Source organism: Lactuca saligna, chromosome 4 (genome assembly GCF_052625555.1).
Source record: "Lactuca saligna cultivar CGN05327 chromosome 4, ASM5262555v1, whole genome shotgun sequence".
NCBI classification, from domain to species: Eukaryota; Viridiplantae; Streptophyta; class Magnoliopsida; order Asterales; family Asteraceae; genus Lactuca; species Lactuca saligna.
In genome coordinates, this window is record NC_136420.1 from 161,899,841 (window position 1) to 161,915,967 (window position 16,127).

Here is a 16,127-nt window from a genome sequence, read left to right on the forward strand (position 1 = left end):
TAGTTAATCATTGTGTTCCCCTTTTACATGTTTAGAACCACTTCAAGAATATTAATTTATTCAAAAATCAAACATCAATTTTTCTAATCTTGTTTAATATTGACTATTTTCCATTTTAAACTGTATAGATTATTTTTCTTTACATTTGAAACCATATAATATATATATATATATATATATATATATATATATATATATATATATATATATATTCATTTAAAAATCATATTTTTGTATAAATACAATGTTCTTTTTACATTTAAACCATAATGTTATGTACAAATATATATTAATTATATTATGACCATACTTATCATCAAATAGACAACTTTTATATGAGCTTGGAGATGCAAAGTGCATAGTCAGGTTAGCTAATTTAATCTTAGGAACACCAGGGTTTGGGGGTTGCTTTAATTACCAAGTGATCGTTCGTTATATATATTTATGATTTTTGGTTCTTACGTGTATACTTCTTCTCCATTTAACATTACTATGCAAAAATCTTCTCTCAAAGAATATCAAACAAAACAAAGGTATTTTATGTTAGTGAATTTTAGATTTTGCATGAAATCCAAATTAAGTTTACTTGGATTATCCAAAATATGGTTTCATGTTACTCCGTTATCTTGCAACGCCAGCACCACATAATCAAACAATATATGAAAAATACGACTATAATATAATTAAGACATATTTATACACAACATTATGATTTAAATGTAAATAACCTTGTATTTATACAAAAAATAAAATGAAAAAAACCATATTTTCAATAAAAAATATATTTATGCGGTTTCAAATGTAAAAAAATTATTTATACAATTTCAAATGTAACAAAATAATATTGAAAAAAAAAATGAAGTGTCACATCATCATAACCGAACAAAATTGAGAAAAATAATGTTCGATTTGAAATAAAAAAAGGAATGTCAACATTGAAAAAAAATTAAAAAAATAATGTTCTATTTAGAACAAACTAAGAGCCAAATTTGAAAAAAAAAAATATTGTCAGAATTTTTAAAAAAAATTAATATCTTTTGTATCATAGTTTTTCAATTTTAACACATCATCATGACACGTCAACATACAATCTACTCAATATAGTTAAAATTATAACAAATTAATAAATGAAATTTCAAATGTAAGACAAAAAATAAGTGTCAAAAACTTTTATGAAAAAATTTTCAATTTTTTCTTCCTAAAATGGGTGACAATAATTGTCCTTAATTTTTTTTCATTATTTTGTAATACAGAATTAAACAAAAAAGTAAATTTTTTTGTCTCTAAATTTAAAAATTATTGAATTTATTATTTAATTTAGTTCTAGAGGCGCGTGCAAGGAGTAAGCCGTGGAACAGCATGTTCAACGCCTCTTCATCTCTAACCTACAGACAAACGTGGAAGCATCCCCCCGTTAAAAAATAGGAGGCGAAGGCCGTTAGGTACAACATCTCAATCATCACACCGTCGTTACACAAACGACCAAATTTAATAATTCCAAAAATAAATTATTAAAAATAAATAAAATACCGCACGAAGCTTTGAACGGCCAATGCCAGAGAGATAATGCCTGAGACTCTGCAGTGGTCGTTATATTCACCACAACTTCCATGCCGGAACTTCCCTTTGTCTCTCTCGTCGTATTCTGTGTTATGCGGCGGTGGTCGACGTTTTTATGGCTGACAACGACTAGCTCAATTCCGCCCCTCAGGAGGAGGCGGAGATACCGCCTGAAGTAATCGCAAAGCGTTGACATCTCTCCCAGTCTTATGTCTTCGGCATTTGAACTTGCTGTTATCCCTGGTGTTCGACTCCGTGAAGCTCCAGTTCTCTTGTTGTTGCACTTTCACAATGCTCTTCGTGAAGAAATTGCTGACCTCCGTCGTACTGCGGCGGAGGCGTTGGACAGCAGGATCTACGGTGTTGACTTGATTCAGGAACTCCGCCGTAGATTTGAGTTTCTGAAGCTTGTTAATAAGTATCACTCCGTTGCTGAAGATGAGGTTTCTTCATTTTCCTGAATCTGATTTCTGTTTACTAATAATTTAACACCGACACTAATTACTCTATGTTGAAACCACCGTCGAATAGCTTATTACCTTTTTTCTGAACTTTTCCCTCGGGTTGACTTTTAAACTTTGAATTTTTCTGCTTATAATCAAGGATTTGATTCGAATTGATTGTTTGTGAGCTAAATGCTTGAGTAATCCAATTGACTATGATGATATTTGAGGTTTTTAAGCACATTTCACTTGATTGATTTCAGGTAATTTTTAGAGCTCTGGATGTACATGTAAAGAATGTGGTGTCTGCGTATTCACTTGAGCATACAAGCTCAGAGGATATTCTGGACTCGATTTTCCATTATTTGGATGTTTTGGAGAAGGAAGATGAAATGTCTATTTCCAAGCCATTTCAAGAACTTGTGTACTTCATCTGTACATTGCAATCCAGCATTTGCAAGCATATGGCCAAAGAAGAAGAACAGGTATGACACACATTCTTGCTTTTCCTTCTTTGTCAGGATTATGAGCATTTGTACTCGGATCCCATTTTCATATGTACGATTATGCTGCATATACGTACTAATTTGGCATGAGGTCCAGCTTAAAGGATGTGTTACGCTTTAAAGGAAACAAAGAACATGATTAAACAGCTCTGTATAAACACACATTACCTGTTAATAGACTTGGCTAACTACAAATTTGGAAGTATTTGCACTGAAATATAGTACAACCTTGAAACTTGCCCTATGAATATACTATAACTAAAAACACATTATTATTGAATTTCCAAACCTCATTGTATAGATGTGAATTAATCTTAACTTTCCGGAAATAAAATACATAAATCTTTTTAAGTGTTTCATTAGTATATCTGAAAATGATGGTATCTAGGAGTATGGATCAATTGAACTACAGAAACCAAACCCTTTTGTTGGTAGTTAGATTGAATTCGATGGCCATGGTTTTATGAAAAAGGAATGCGAGAAAGATCTGATTGTAAAGAACAGATGACCAGAGACCCAGAGCAGTGGTTGCCACCTCTACCTGACTGATGAGAGAAACTATCCAAACGCCGCAAGCCCCGCCATTTCCGTCACAGCCGCCGGATCAAATTCCACCACCGCTGCGACAATATAAAGTCTGCTGCACCAAGCAGCAGAGGTGATTAAAAACCATTGCAACCGTTGCAAACAGAGTAAGGTCGTGGTAAGTGGTCCTCCGATGGCGACGGCGGCAGGAGTTTCCGGCAATTGCCTAAATCAGCACAATATTTATAATCTCAAACTCACAAAAATCTCATCCTCGTTTCATTGTCTATACCTTAACCCAGTGGGGTGGGAGGGGTTGCAGAGTCGCCGGAGATCTGTAGAAGACCCAAAACCTAAACAGGCAATAGCCGGTAAACGTCTACATTTTGATAGGGATATCATTTACCCTTATTATAATTCAGTTTTTTCAAATTATGAAGCTAGGAAACAGAACAAGCTCATTAAGATCAAGATAGATGGGTTATTCAAATAATTAATGTGTTTTTAAATAAATACATACAATCACCATCAAGAAAGAACTTTGTGAAATACTAATTAAGAAACTTTTTTTTTCTTTCTGCAAAATCACATGACTTTCCATGAAATGTTATGTGATATAAAGTGTAAGCTGACATAGCGTGAGGAAGGGATATAAAGTTAATTATCTCCTATCTCTACCACCACCATACGTGTGTTCAAGTGATATAAAGTTTTAAACTTTCATCTTTCCTTGAGAGGTCTAATCATCCATGACTTAAAAGTGTTGAGTCAGATAATGAAATGCTAATTTGTTCAACGTGGATTCCTTACAACCATTTCCTGTTAAACTTTACACTGAACTTCCTTTATGAACTCCATTTAAATTTACTACTTGATCATTATTCTAATCAAAACACATCATTGGTTGAATTCATATGAACATTTACAATGGAACAGGTTTTTCCATTGCTGACTCAGCAGTTTACTACTGAGGAACAGGCGTCATTCGTCTGGCAGTTCATCTGTAGTGTTCCTATGTTACTCTTAGAAGACTTTTTTCAATGGATGAACTCCTTTCTCTCTTCAGAAGAAAGGGAAAATGTTCTACAATGTCTTAGAGAAGTCGTACCCAAAGATTTATTCCTACAAGAGGTATATATAAAGATTTAAATCTGAAAACAATTGTTTTATTTACTTTTTTTGACATATATCCATTTTTTGAAGGTTGTAATATCTTGTCTTAAAGCAAAGGAGGAAAATACGAGTGTGGACTTTGATAAATATGGAAAAGGGTCTTTATTCCTGAATGGGCAGGCGAATTTCCGGAAGATTCTAGAAGTTTATTCATCTGAGGTTGATGTTGAAGAACATCCAATCCCAGGAAATATTCAATACAGTCCTTGGGATGGTGCACGTTTATGGCATGCTGCCTATAGTAAGGATCTTCTAGATGTTTTGGAAGAGCTATATTCTATTCAAGATTCAAATGATTTTTCTGGCCTAGTTCCAGCAATAGTTCAGCTAAAGTTTTTTGCTGATGCAATTATATTCTACAGGTAATAATATATAATATATCATCACTTAATTAATTTATGAAAAAATTACATGATTGGTCCCTATGGTTTGCCAGAATTTACATGGTGAGGAGAACTATCAAAGCGACTACGCGTTTGTCTCTATGGTTTTGGCTTTTACTTGCTTGGTCGCGTTGGTCCCTAACTTGAATTTGTTTTTTTACTTTTTAATTAAAAACAAAACAAACTGAGGTGGAGCCCACCACTCCCACCTACTCACCCACCCCTCTTCTTCCGATCAATTCGATAACAACCACTCCAGTATTACAAGAATTTGAAACTACAAGGACCAAACGGGTAAAAGTTTTGATAGTTGTCCTCACCATGCCAGTTCTTGCAAATCATGGGACCAATCGTGTAATTTTGTCTTAATTTTTTTATTTATTGAAACTTCATGATTGATGCAGAAATCTGACGAATTATTTAAAATTTTCAGCAATGCATTGGATAAACTCTTCTACTCTATGTGCATTGAACTGGCTGAAGACTGTCCAGCTCCTTCTTATCAACGTTTCTTGGATGACAGTCAAATCGAAGGGTTACAGTTGTTGCTCTATAGCAAGAATGAAAATGTATTGTCAGCAAGGGACTTTTTGGAGAAGCTATGTGACAAACTCAAAATATCTGCCATAGGGATCCGCAAATACCTCACGTTTGTTGAAAAAGATGTAAGATTCTTTTTTTTTCGTCTATATTTGAGTAATGCAAGTAACTAGTAACTACTAACTACTTATCCACCAACCAATACTTATGTCTACTGGAACCCAAGTCATAAGTACTGGAACCAATACTTATGACTTAGGGGTTGTTTGATAAAACTGAATCATTTAGTTCTAAATGATTCAAACCTCTGAATAGAACTAGTTCTATTTAGAGGTTATCAAACAGCCCCTTAATGTGAACTAACCAACATCTCGTATTTTCGTTTTCTGGCAGGTTTTCCCTTTTATGGGTATGAACTGCAGCCGTAACATGCAGCGGCGGCTATTATATGCCAGCCTGGAGATGATGCCACTTGGATTACTCAAATGCACAGTTACCTGGTTCTCAAGTCGTTTATCTGAGGAACAATCAAAGTCCATTATGCATTGCATAAAACAAGGAGGCCTCCTTGTCAACAATTCGCTATCTTCCCTTTTACACGAATGGGTACGAATCGGTTACTCTGGCAAAACATCTGTTGAGAAATTCAGAAAGGAGTTACGTGAAGTTTTTGAAAAACGATGCTCATTTGTTTCTGAACATATCAAGAACGATTCCGGGTTCCCGTATTTCCAATTGGACACACAACTCACCACTCACAGATCCAACATATCCAACACATCGTACTCTACCGGAATCAACTATCGCGTATTTTTCCCTCAAAAGCCACAAATCACAACTCCTTTTTCAACATATCCAACAGGGAACAATAATAATAATACAGAAAGTTCTTTTCGATACCTAGAGTCAAAACCAGTGGATCACATCTTTTTCTTCCATAAAGCTTTGAAAAAAGACATGGAACATCTCGCTTCTCTTTCCGCCAGCCTGGCAGGTGAGAAGAACTATGATTTGTTCTCAAATTTTTATAAGCGTTTCCACCTATTACGTACACTACACAAAGTACACAGTGATGCTGAGGATGAAATTGCGTTTCCAGCTTTAGAAGCGAAAGAAATCATTCAAAACATTAGTCAGTCGTATTCCATTGATCATAAAATGGACATTGAATATTTCAACCGAATTTCATATGTTCTTGATCAAATTTCGAAATTTCATTACGAGAATGCGGATGATGTCATCTATCGTCAGCTATGCGTGAAGATTCACGACATGTGTAAATGCATGAATAAAATGCTGTCTGACCATGTTGACCATGAAGAAATCGAGCTATGGCCATTGTTTAGAGAACATTTGTCTCTTAAAGAGCAAGAAAAGATCATTGGAAGTATGCTTGGAAGAACAAGAGCAGAAACATTACAAGAAATGATCCCATGGCTTATGGCTTTTCTCACAGTTGAAGAACAGAACGCGATGATGTCATTATGGCGTAAGGTTACCAAGAACACGATGTTTGATCAATGGTTAGGAGAATGGTGGGAGGGTATGAAGAGGTACGATGTTCCCAATGTTGAAAAGTCAACTGAGTTGACTGACTTAACTCGGTCAACTCCAGACGCGATGGAAATCGTCTCGAAATACTCACCAAGAGGAAATAGGGGAGATTTATCAGAAATGAATACCATGAATCAGAAAATGATTCACCATGAAGATCATAGAGATAGGAAATCAAGCAAAGAAGAGGAAGTTCATGACTGTAAAGTGTGCAGTGAGATGAACAATACAAGCACACAGATATCAAGTGAAAAAGGTGTGAATTTAGTATTGAGTCAAGAGGAGTTGGAGGCTACGATTAGAAGAGTTCATTGTGATGAATCATTGGAGCCACAGATGAAATCAATCATGATACAAAATCTGATAATGAGGTTGATATGTGTTTTATATTTGAGAAAATCACAAAAATAACCAAAATAGGTGGGTGCTTTTAACAAATGACCACATTTTTAACTATTTATACAAAGAGTTTACACCGTTTTTTATCACTTAACTTTTGGTTTTGTGCTCATTTGGTCATATAGCGCATTTTAAGTTTTAAAATGTCACCAAACTTTTAGCTTTGTGCTCATTTAGTCTTCTAACTCTTGGTTTGGTCACTTAATTTCTGGCTTTGTGCTCATTTAGCCACCTGACTTTTAAAATGGTGCTCATTTTGTCACTAAACTTTTAAAATAAAGTTTTAAAGACGAGCACAATTTTAAAAGTTATGTGACCAAAATTAGCACAATTTCAAAAGTTAAGTGACCAAATGAAATGTTTAATGACCATTGTAGCATAAATTTAAAAGTTTTGTGACCTTTTAAAACTTAAAACGAGTTAAATGACCAAATAAGCACAAAGCGAAAAGTTAAACGACCAAAAATGACCTAAATATACAAAATGACCACACTTTAGTGGTGGGGCGCATTTAAAAAGTGATTTCGCATCGGGTCCATTGGAACAACTTAGTATTTTATGTAAAGAGTAAAAAATTTGGTTATTTTCATATTTTGTTACAAACATCCACCTAGCTATTTTGGTCATTTTTGTGATTTCCTCTTTATATTTTCATTTTCTTTTTATGCTATAATCATACCTTTGTGACTTGATGTTCGGTTTTCTTTCAGCCCTTGGATCAACACGCAAAGAAAATCCGATGACATGGAAGATAATGGGGAAATAATTCCCGGCATATGTCCATCTTATCGTGACTCTCACAAATTAGTGTTTGGATGCAAACATTACAAACGCAACTGCAAACTTCTTGCTTCCTGTTGCAACAAATTATTCCCTTGCAGACTTTGCCATGATGATGCCACTGATCACTTAATGGATAGGTATGCATATTTTTTAGATCAACTCATCTATTCTAAACGATACCAAATGACCATTTTACCCTTCTATATGTATCCATCCAAATCCAATCAAGTCTTACTAATTCAAAAAGAAACAGACACTAAGCCATGCTGCTTTTTATCAATATAAAAAAAAAAACCCACGACTAAAAATGTTTGAACGTGAGTAAATGACCGTTTTACCCTTACACTTCAACAAACAATTTGTCAATATGCAGAAAAGCAACAACAATGATGATGTGCATGAAATGCTTGATAATCCAACCTGTTGGTCCAACATGTTCAACCGTTTCATGTAACGGTTTACCCATGGCCAGATACTACTGCTCAATCTGCAAACTTTTTGATGACGAGAGGTGATTTTTCATTATTTATACATTTTTTTTTTAATGCGTATAAACATATTGAGAAAAAGAAATAATACAAATTTGTGATGTAAAACAGGCAAATCTACCACTGTCCTTACTGTAACCTCTGTAGAGTTGGAAAAGGCCTGGGACTTGACTATTTCCATTGCATGAATTGCAATGCATGCATGTCAAAGTCTCTTTCAGTGCATATTTGTAGAGAGAAGTGTCTTGAAGACAATTGCCCAATATGTCATGAATATATCTTTACTTCAAGCAATCCTGTGAAATCCCTTGCTTGTGGCCATATAATGCATTCTTCTTGTTTTAAGGTATTCATCTCATCTCAATAAATATTAATTTACTTTCAATTCATTTCTTTTTCAAATTTTTTCTTATTGACTCTTTAATGCTACTCTTAGGAGTACACATGTTCCAACTATACCTGCCCCATTTGCAGCAAATCATTAGGGGATATGCAGGTGAGTTTTTTAGCAACCCACTTTGTGAAGTTTCTTTTTTTATTTATTTTATATTTATGTATTTATATTCATAAATTATTTTGTTAAAGTTGAATTTTTGTTGACTTCTAGGTATACTTTGCGATGTTGGATGCAATGTTGGCTGAAGAGACAATTCCAGACGAGTATTCCGGAAAGACTCAGGTGAATAAATAGTTAAATATTAAACACTCAGACACACACACTTGATGTATGTTTTTAAGATATTATATTTGAAAAATGATTTTTCAGGATATTTTATGCAATGATTGTGAGAAGAGAGGAACGGCGTCGTTCCATTGGTTGTACCATAAATGCCCTGGGTGTGGTTCATACAATACCCGGGTTATCTGACGTGGATATAATGTGAGTAGCTTTAGTTTAAATTCTTTGAGTGTTGTAAATTTTATTTTTTTATATAAAATATATGTGATAACATTTAGGTTTTAGTGTATCCTTGTTTATATGAATCTTACAAAGACACTCAAATGTACACGACATTTCAAATGATCAAAGCTTCCTACAGAAAGAAATGAAACAATTAAAAAGCAAGAATTGAATCCGAGTATAAATAATTTGTATACTTTTAAAAGAGTAAATTACATTTTTGGTACCAAAAAATTTCTTCCACAGTTTAGGTCTTTATTTGAGATTTTGTAACGTTTTTGGTTTTTATTCCAAATAATACATATACGAATACATTTTGGGCACCAAAATTGCAATAAGCTACGCTCATTCAAGGACAAAAGGTCGTCATTTTACTTGAAAATGGGCCAAATAAGGACAAAACTTACGAAAGAAAACTTATTGAGACCCAAATTGAAAAAATCGGCTATATTCAGGGTCCAAAAATGTAATTTACTCTACTTTTTAAGTTGCAGACACTGATGTGGCTAAAAGAGTACATGGATATGTCCGAGCTGCCACGTTGGATCAAGATTTAGAATTATGTCACAATGCTTATTTACTTCAAACATCAAAACTTGTGTTATGAAAATAAAACTAGGATCAAATCGAAGCACCAATTTGATTCTTCACTCTCATGGACCATTTTGTGTATATAGCTTTGAATCTTATTTAACATGTTTGAGTTTATTTCTGTAAAATGCTTTCAAACACGTTTCAATAAGCCAAAAAAGGATATATTTGAATGTAAGACTTGAAAGCATATGGATTTCATGTGTGAAACATAAGATTTAAAAAAAAAAAAAAAAAAATTAAAAAGAAGGCAGCATGTCATTTTTGTTGATTTCTAAAAAAATCCTAATATTTTAGTCTAATTTATAAAAAAGTTTCAAACTAAAATTTATTTACAGAAAAACACAAAATTTATGCTAAAACTTCGAATTTTTTTTTTTGATCAGTTTCATAGATTTAACTGGTATTATATCCTTTTTAGTTAGTTTTGTCAAAATATAAGGATTTCTTTGAAATTACACAATAACTAAAATATTAAGATTTTTCTGAAAGTTATTATAGAAATAATAGATATTATTATTAAGAAATCATTTATAAACAAAACAAATATTTTTATTATAAACAAATGAAATGCATTTGTTGTTAATTTATAGGAATACAATGATGGATGTAACAACCCGAAATTTCAATCTTGTAAAGTCAATCAATTCAATTAAAAGTCAGACTTGTTTCTGTTATTTTTTAGCCTTGTTAAGGGTCTGTTTGAGAGTTTCTAAGCCTAGTACACTCATTGATTGTGTGTTAGGAGGTGTTAGCTTGACTTCATTGACTTGCAATCGAGTCGGAAACACCATCAAAAAGTAGATCACGACCGTGAACCCATCCTTGGCCGTGAACATCATATATATATATATATATATATATATATATATATATATATATATATATATATATATATATATATATATATATATATATATATATATATATATATATATATATATATATATATATAAAGTTGGTTCATTATTTCTTCACTTCTTCAACTCAAGTTGTGAACACACCCATTCTCCCTTAACTTTCTTCAACCGTGAACACTCCAAAGGGTTCCAATAAGTAAGTATCTCATCCATCTAACCAGAAACCTCAAACAACACCGCAAGTTGCTTTATGCATGCAAGTTGTACATAAATAGAATCACATAGACTGTCAAGTAAAGTTTCCACCATAAGTCCACAACCAAACAAGAAACTGAAAATGAGGTAGAATCGATCATTCTAGGGTTATGCAATCCTAAGCACATATAACTTTGAAAGCATACACTTAGCAAATAATATAGTGCACATTTATCCCAGGAAATATACAACATCGAGTTTTTCCTAGGCTACAAGGCTGATCAGGCAATTTTATCACATAACTCTTGAAGGTTTCCTTAGCCCTACTCTAGCATGCACTTCACATATTAACATACTAGTTGCAATACATAAGCATAGTTTAATTTTTGGGATTGCATGCATTGCACTCTCCCTTTTTTACTTAAGAAACCATTTTCAAAAAAAGTTGACTTTTGTCCTTTTGAAAAGAGTTATCATTTCGTCATTTTGAGTTCTGACACAACCGAGAGTGTACCTGAATCCCTCAAACCAAGGCTCTGATATCAACTTGTAACAGCCCAAAAACTAGATAAAAATTTTCAATTTAAAAATAGGAATTACAATCATGGTTGTATCCAAAAATCCTTTACATCATATCATGTCAAAATATCAGAGTATCAATATGAATAAGTGTGGAAAATGTTGGAGAATGAATGTTGTGCCATTAAGCCGAGCCCTTCCCTTTAGTACCAGACGTACCTGAAAGCACCCAAATAAAACTGTAAGCAAAAGCTTGGTGAGTCCAAAAATATCACATAACATATAACCATAGAATCCATGTGAAAAACATATAGTTTCCATAGGCAACCCCCATGGTCTTTACCTGGAATGTCATGGGCTACCCCCATGGTCTTATACCCAAGTATCATGGGCTTCCCACATGATCTTTACCTAAAAAGCCATGGTCTACCCCCATGGTCTGATATCCAAGTGTCATGGGCTCCCCTCATGGTCTTTAGACAATTATTTACATAAAAAACGTCAATCCACATGTTAGATAATAGGCCGACATTGGTGCCTTCGACCCATTGAAATAGTGAGGAGACTGACCTCATACTACTGATAAATACTACTGGCTAGTGACCAATTCAAATCTCGCACTAAATAACTATAAATTACCCTAATTAGAATGTGACATCCCCAAAATCTCGGCCAGAAAAGACCGATTTTCATTTATGATTTTAAAATAATTTCAGAGTAAATCCTTTTGATTTGAAAGAGTTGCGGAATTTGTTCCCAAACACAAAACATGATAAAACAATGTTTACCAAAGCATTTCATAAAAGAAATGTATTTTCATTATATAATCAAAACTCGGGATGTCATGTTTCGATACAGACCAATAAGCATAAACGATAACATTACAAGTCATTCAACAAATATATAGATATACAGACTTGTAAACAAAACAACTTGATGGTTCATCCATCTTACGCCCTTGCACCACTTCATGTAATACAAATAAAACTGAGTGGGTCAGGCTTGGGAGCCTGGTGAGCATATAGGGTTTTCAACCCACAATAATTAATTAAATTAATTTTCATCAACCAACAATAACCCAATTACCCATTCCCGTTATTCTCACTTTTATGTCCCTAAAATAACTAACACAAGGGACCTAGTCTAAGAATATTTCATTGGGGCGACAACACATGCATTCCGGGGGTTTCCCGGCAATATATGTCAAATAAGGCAACCATGAGGGAGATGGAATACAGCGAATGAACACCCAAGTTCATTAAGACCTACAAGTTATGAGCCTGCTAGCGTTCCACTGGACTGTCTAGAAAAGTCCGTGGTCGTCATCTAAATTCCGCTAGATGACTGGATCAAAACAACATCGAAGCCTCTCATCTGTTTATTACACACCAACTATCTACCCATGTTCTACCCAACATATTAGTAGATAAAACATACATTTTTATACATATTTTCAAAACCTGTATAACATGCTCAATCAATACATTTTCCACATAACAGATGAGGCACACCCACATAACACGTATTTCATAGAGAAATAAACAAATCTATAAGTTAGAAGAAAGTGAATATACATTCACACACATAACAACAAAATATACACATAACACGTATTTCATATAAAATACTTCATAATTATGCGTTAGAAGAAAGTAACCACACACTCACACATATAAACAACAATATACTTAATACACTCAAACCATACTTGTATTATTATCGTGTTTATGAAAGGTAGTATACACTCACTTGATCAGAAGATGATCGGACAACACTACGACTTGCAAAAGTAGTATTCTTCGGCAGATCTGGAAGATCTCTACAAAAATTGAACTTCTCGCGGGCAGAGCTTCAGCTCGGAAACCGCACTTCTCGGGATCTTCGGGATCTCGGGATTTGCTTCGGGACTCGGGAATATTATCGGGGCTTCGGGGTACTTCTGGCACGCAAATCGATGCAAAACGGGAGAGAGAGGAGAGAAAAATAGCAAAAGAGTCGTCTGCCCTCGCATCCTATTTATAGGAGGCTGAGGCCTCGTAGTACGCGGGGCGTATTGCCTCGGTTCATAAGCGCATGCGTCATCCGAAGAACTCGAGTGCGAGTGTCGACATACCATGGGTACGTGGGGTGTACACGAGTACGCGGGGCGTACTTCGGATGAGTCCGGTGACTCCTCTTCGGATAATGCCGGATTTAATAATTAATTTTAATTATTAATTATTTATTAACTTCGAAAATTCATATCTTCTTCATACGAACTCCGTTTTCGACGTTCTTTATATTCACGCGAAGGTGATACTACGCTCTACAACTTTCGTTTAGACTCCGTTGGCTAATTTTGACTTTATTTTTATTATTTATTTTTAATAGGCCGGGACAGAAAATTTCGTTATAAATACATAACTTCTTCGTTTGACGTCCGTTCTCGCCTAACTTTTTATCGCTTCGATACTAACAACAAGATCTTCGATTCTCATTTAGATCACTAAGGCTAAATATCGCTCTAACGTAAATTTCACTTTTTACGTCATTCAACGTTGCCGGTTCCGTCGCGAAACTTCGACAGGTCATAACTTCTTCGTTATAACTCGGATTTCAGCATTCTTTATATATTCAGAAACCTTGTTTCAACTACTACAACATTATCTAAAGATATCAAATTTATTTTACACTTAAATTTTGACGCTTATTTTTATTCTTAATTAATCAAACCACATAATTAAGCAATTAAGCACAAAACACATAATACTCAAATAATACACTCTTATTATTTCAAAACGGGTTACAAAGGTTAACCTAGACTATTTCATTGCTAAAAGTGGCAAGCCCGGAAACACAGGTGTTACATAGAATTATGACACAAACCAAATCATAGGCCCAACATCATTATGTCCAAACCCCTTATATAAGGCCCAAGCCTTTCTCTTTATTGTGCTCAAAATCCATAGTAAAAAACAATAATGGGCCATAAGGCCCAAAAGGCGCAACAATCTTACCTAAGGTCCATAATAGAAACCGGACCCCCCAATCCTATTGGGCCAAGGCCTAACACTAAATAAGACCCATGAGACCCAAAACCCAAAACACACCCAACAGCCCAAAGGATGTACGCGCCGCGACCACATCAATACGCTTAGCGTACTTGGACGTAAGGCATTACGTGCAACATCTAACCTAGTACGCCTAGCATACAAGGCTAATAAGCATAATTAACCACTAAGAGCTTAGTCCATTCATCAACCTCGTCTAATTCCAGATCTTGGTCATTTTAAAGGTCCTAAGGTATAAAGATGCAAACTTTATGCCTTCGCATGCTTCATGGGAGCCCAACACCCTTTTTAGCTCATTAAGACTCAATTTAAGAGCTTAAGCCCATTCATGGAGCCATGTCAACCATCAAGATATCATATTTATGCTCCTAACATGCCAAAGGAACTTTGATTTGACATTTTTAACCTTTGGTGTTGTTCAAACTCACAAAAGGAAATCCATGGACCGAAAACAAGCCCATTACTAAACCCTAACCCAAACTAGCAAATATATTATCAAGGTATGAGCTTTTTACCTCCAAAAGCTTCTCAAGGTGATGTAGATGCAGGATCTAGAAGCTTAACCACGACCACGACTTGTTTTTCTCCCTCTTCTCCTTGGAAACACACCAAAAGGGTTACTTTTGACACTTCAAGCTCAAGGATGACTTCTAATGGCAACTTAGGGTTTTAGGGACGTTTGGAGGCAGTAGGGGCTGATAAGAGTGAGTTCAAAAAGGCGCAAGAAAGATTAACTATGGATCGTGCCCTAATATTAGGGTTTTGATACATGCCAAGTACGCCTCACGTACGCCTTAGTACGCCCAACGTAAGTGGTGCATGGCTGCATCCAAAACTGCCCAGTATGCTAAGCATACAAACATGTACGCCCAACGTACGGAGGGACCGTTTTGCTACCAGAGGTCACATACATCAACACTCTATTCGATATCCAATGAGCCTTCGACCTCCGCCCCTCCCCTATCCACCTCTCCCTCTTGTAATCAATCTCCTATTTCCCCTCTTCTTGCTATCAGAGGTTATATACATCCCATGGCCACTCAGTTTCAAACATGTTCTTTAAAACCTTGTCAAATGCTCAATATTTCTGCCATAGATATCTCTATTATTGTCCGCTCAACCTCTCAATCTCTTTGTGATTCCAATTGGAAGTCTACTATGGATGTCCAAATGGATGCTACGCTTTCAAATCACACCTGAGATATTATATCTCCACCGTATAAATCCAACATTGTCGGTTGTCGGTGCCTTTATCTCTACAATTTTGATAGTCATGGCAAACTCGATGGCTATATGGGTCATTTAGTTGCTTAGGGGTTCTCCTAACATCCTGGCTTTGACTTTGATGAAACTTTCAACCTAGTTGTCAAACCAGCTACATTCTTACCATTAAGATAATTTCTATATCTCTTCATTGGTCTGTTCATCAACTTGATGTTAAAATTGCATTTCTTCATGATGATTCCACTGAGGAAATTTATGTAAAATAGCCTCCTGGATATGTTCAACTTCAACATCCAAACTATGTTTATCAGCTTGGTAGACTTTTATATGATCTTAAGCAAGTAGCTCATGGTTGGTATCAACAATTCGTTGTATACATCAAAAATATCAGATTTCACAACAGTCACTCTAACAGCTCTCCCTTTACCTATCA

At 34.9% G+C, this 16,127-nt stretch overlaps 1 protein-coding gene across 3 annotated transcripts; it reads left to right on the plus strand.

Annotated features, from left to right (window-relative positions):
• Positions 1 to 1,539: 1,539 nt before the first annotated feature.
• LOC145043023 (zinc finger protein BRUTUS-like At1g18910) lies at positions 1,540 to 9,974 on the plus strand. Of its 3 annotated transcripts, none has more exons than XM_078991558.1 (13): positions 1,540 to 2,003; positions 2,267 to 2,488; positions 3,971 to 4,165; positions 4,238 to 4,569; positions 5,024 to 5,255; positions 5,524 to 7,055; positions 7,794 to 8,003; positions 8,240 to 8,377; positions 8,466 to 8,700; positions 8,791 to 8,850; positions 8,962 to 9,033; positions 9,121 to 9,234; positions 9,744 to 9,974. In XM_078991558.1, the coding sequence occupies exons 1-12, from the start codon at positions 1,770 to 1,772 to the stop codon at positions 9,220 to 9,222; spliced, it is 3,564 nt and encodes a 1,187-aa protein (XP_078847684.1). In that variant the 5' UTR covers positions 1,540 to 1,769; the 3' UTR covers positions 9,223 to 9,234; positions 9,744 to 9,974. The 3 variants fall into 3 exon arrangements, with proteins under 3 accessions (XP_078847684.1, XP_078847682.1, XP_078847681.1); XM_078991556.1 differs by having other exon boundaries at positions 9,750 to 9,974; XM_078991555.1 differs by lacking the exon at positions 9,744 to 9,974 and having other exon boundaries at positions 1,541 to 2,003; positions 9,121 to 9,317.
• Positions 9,975 to 16,127: the final 6,153 nt, after the last annotated feature.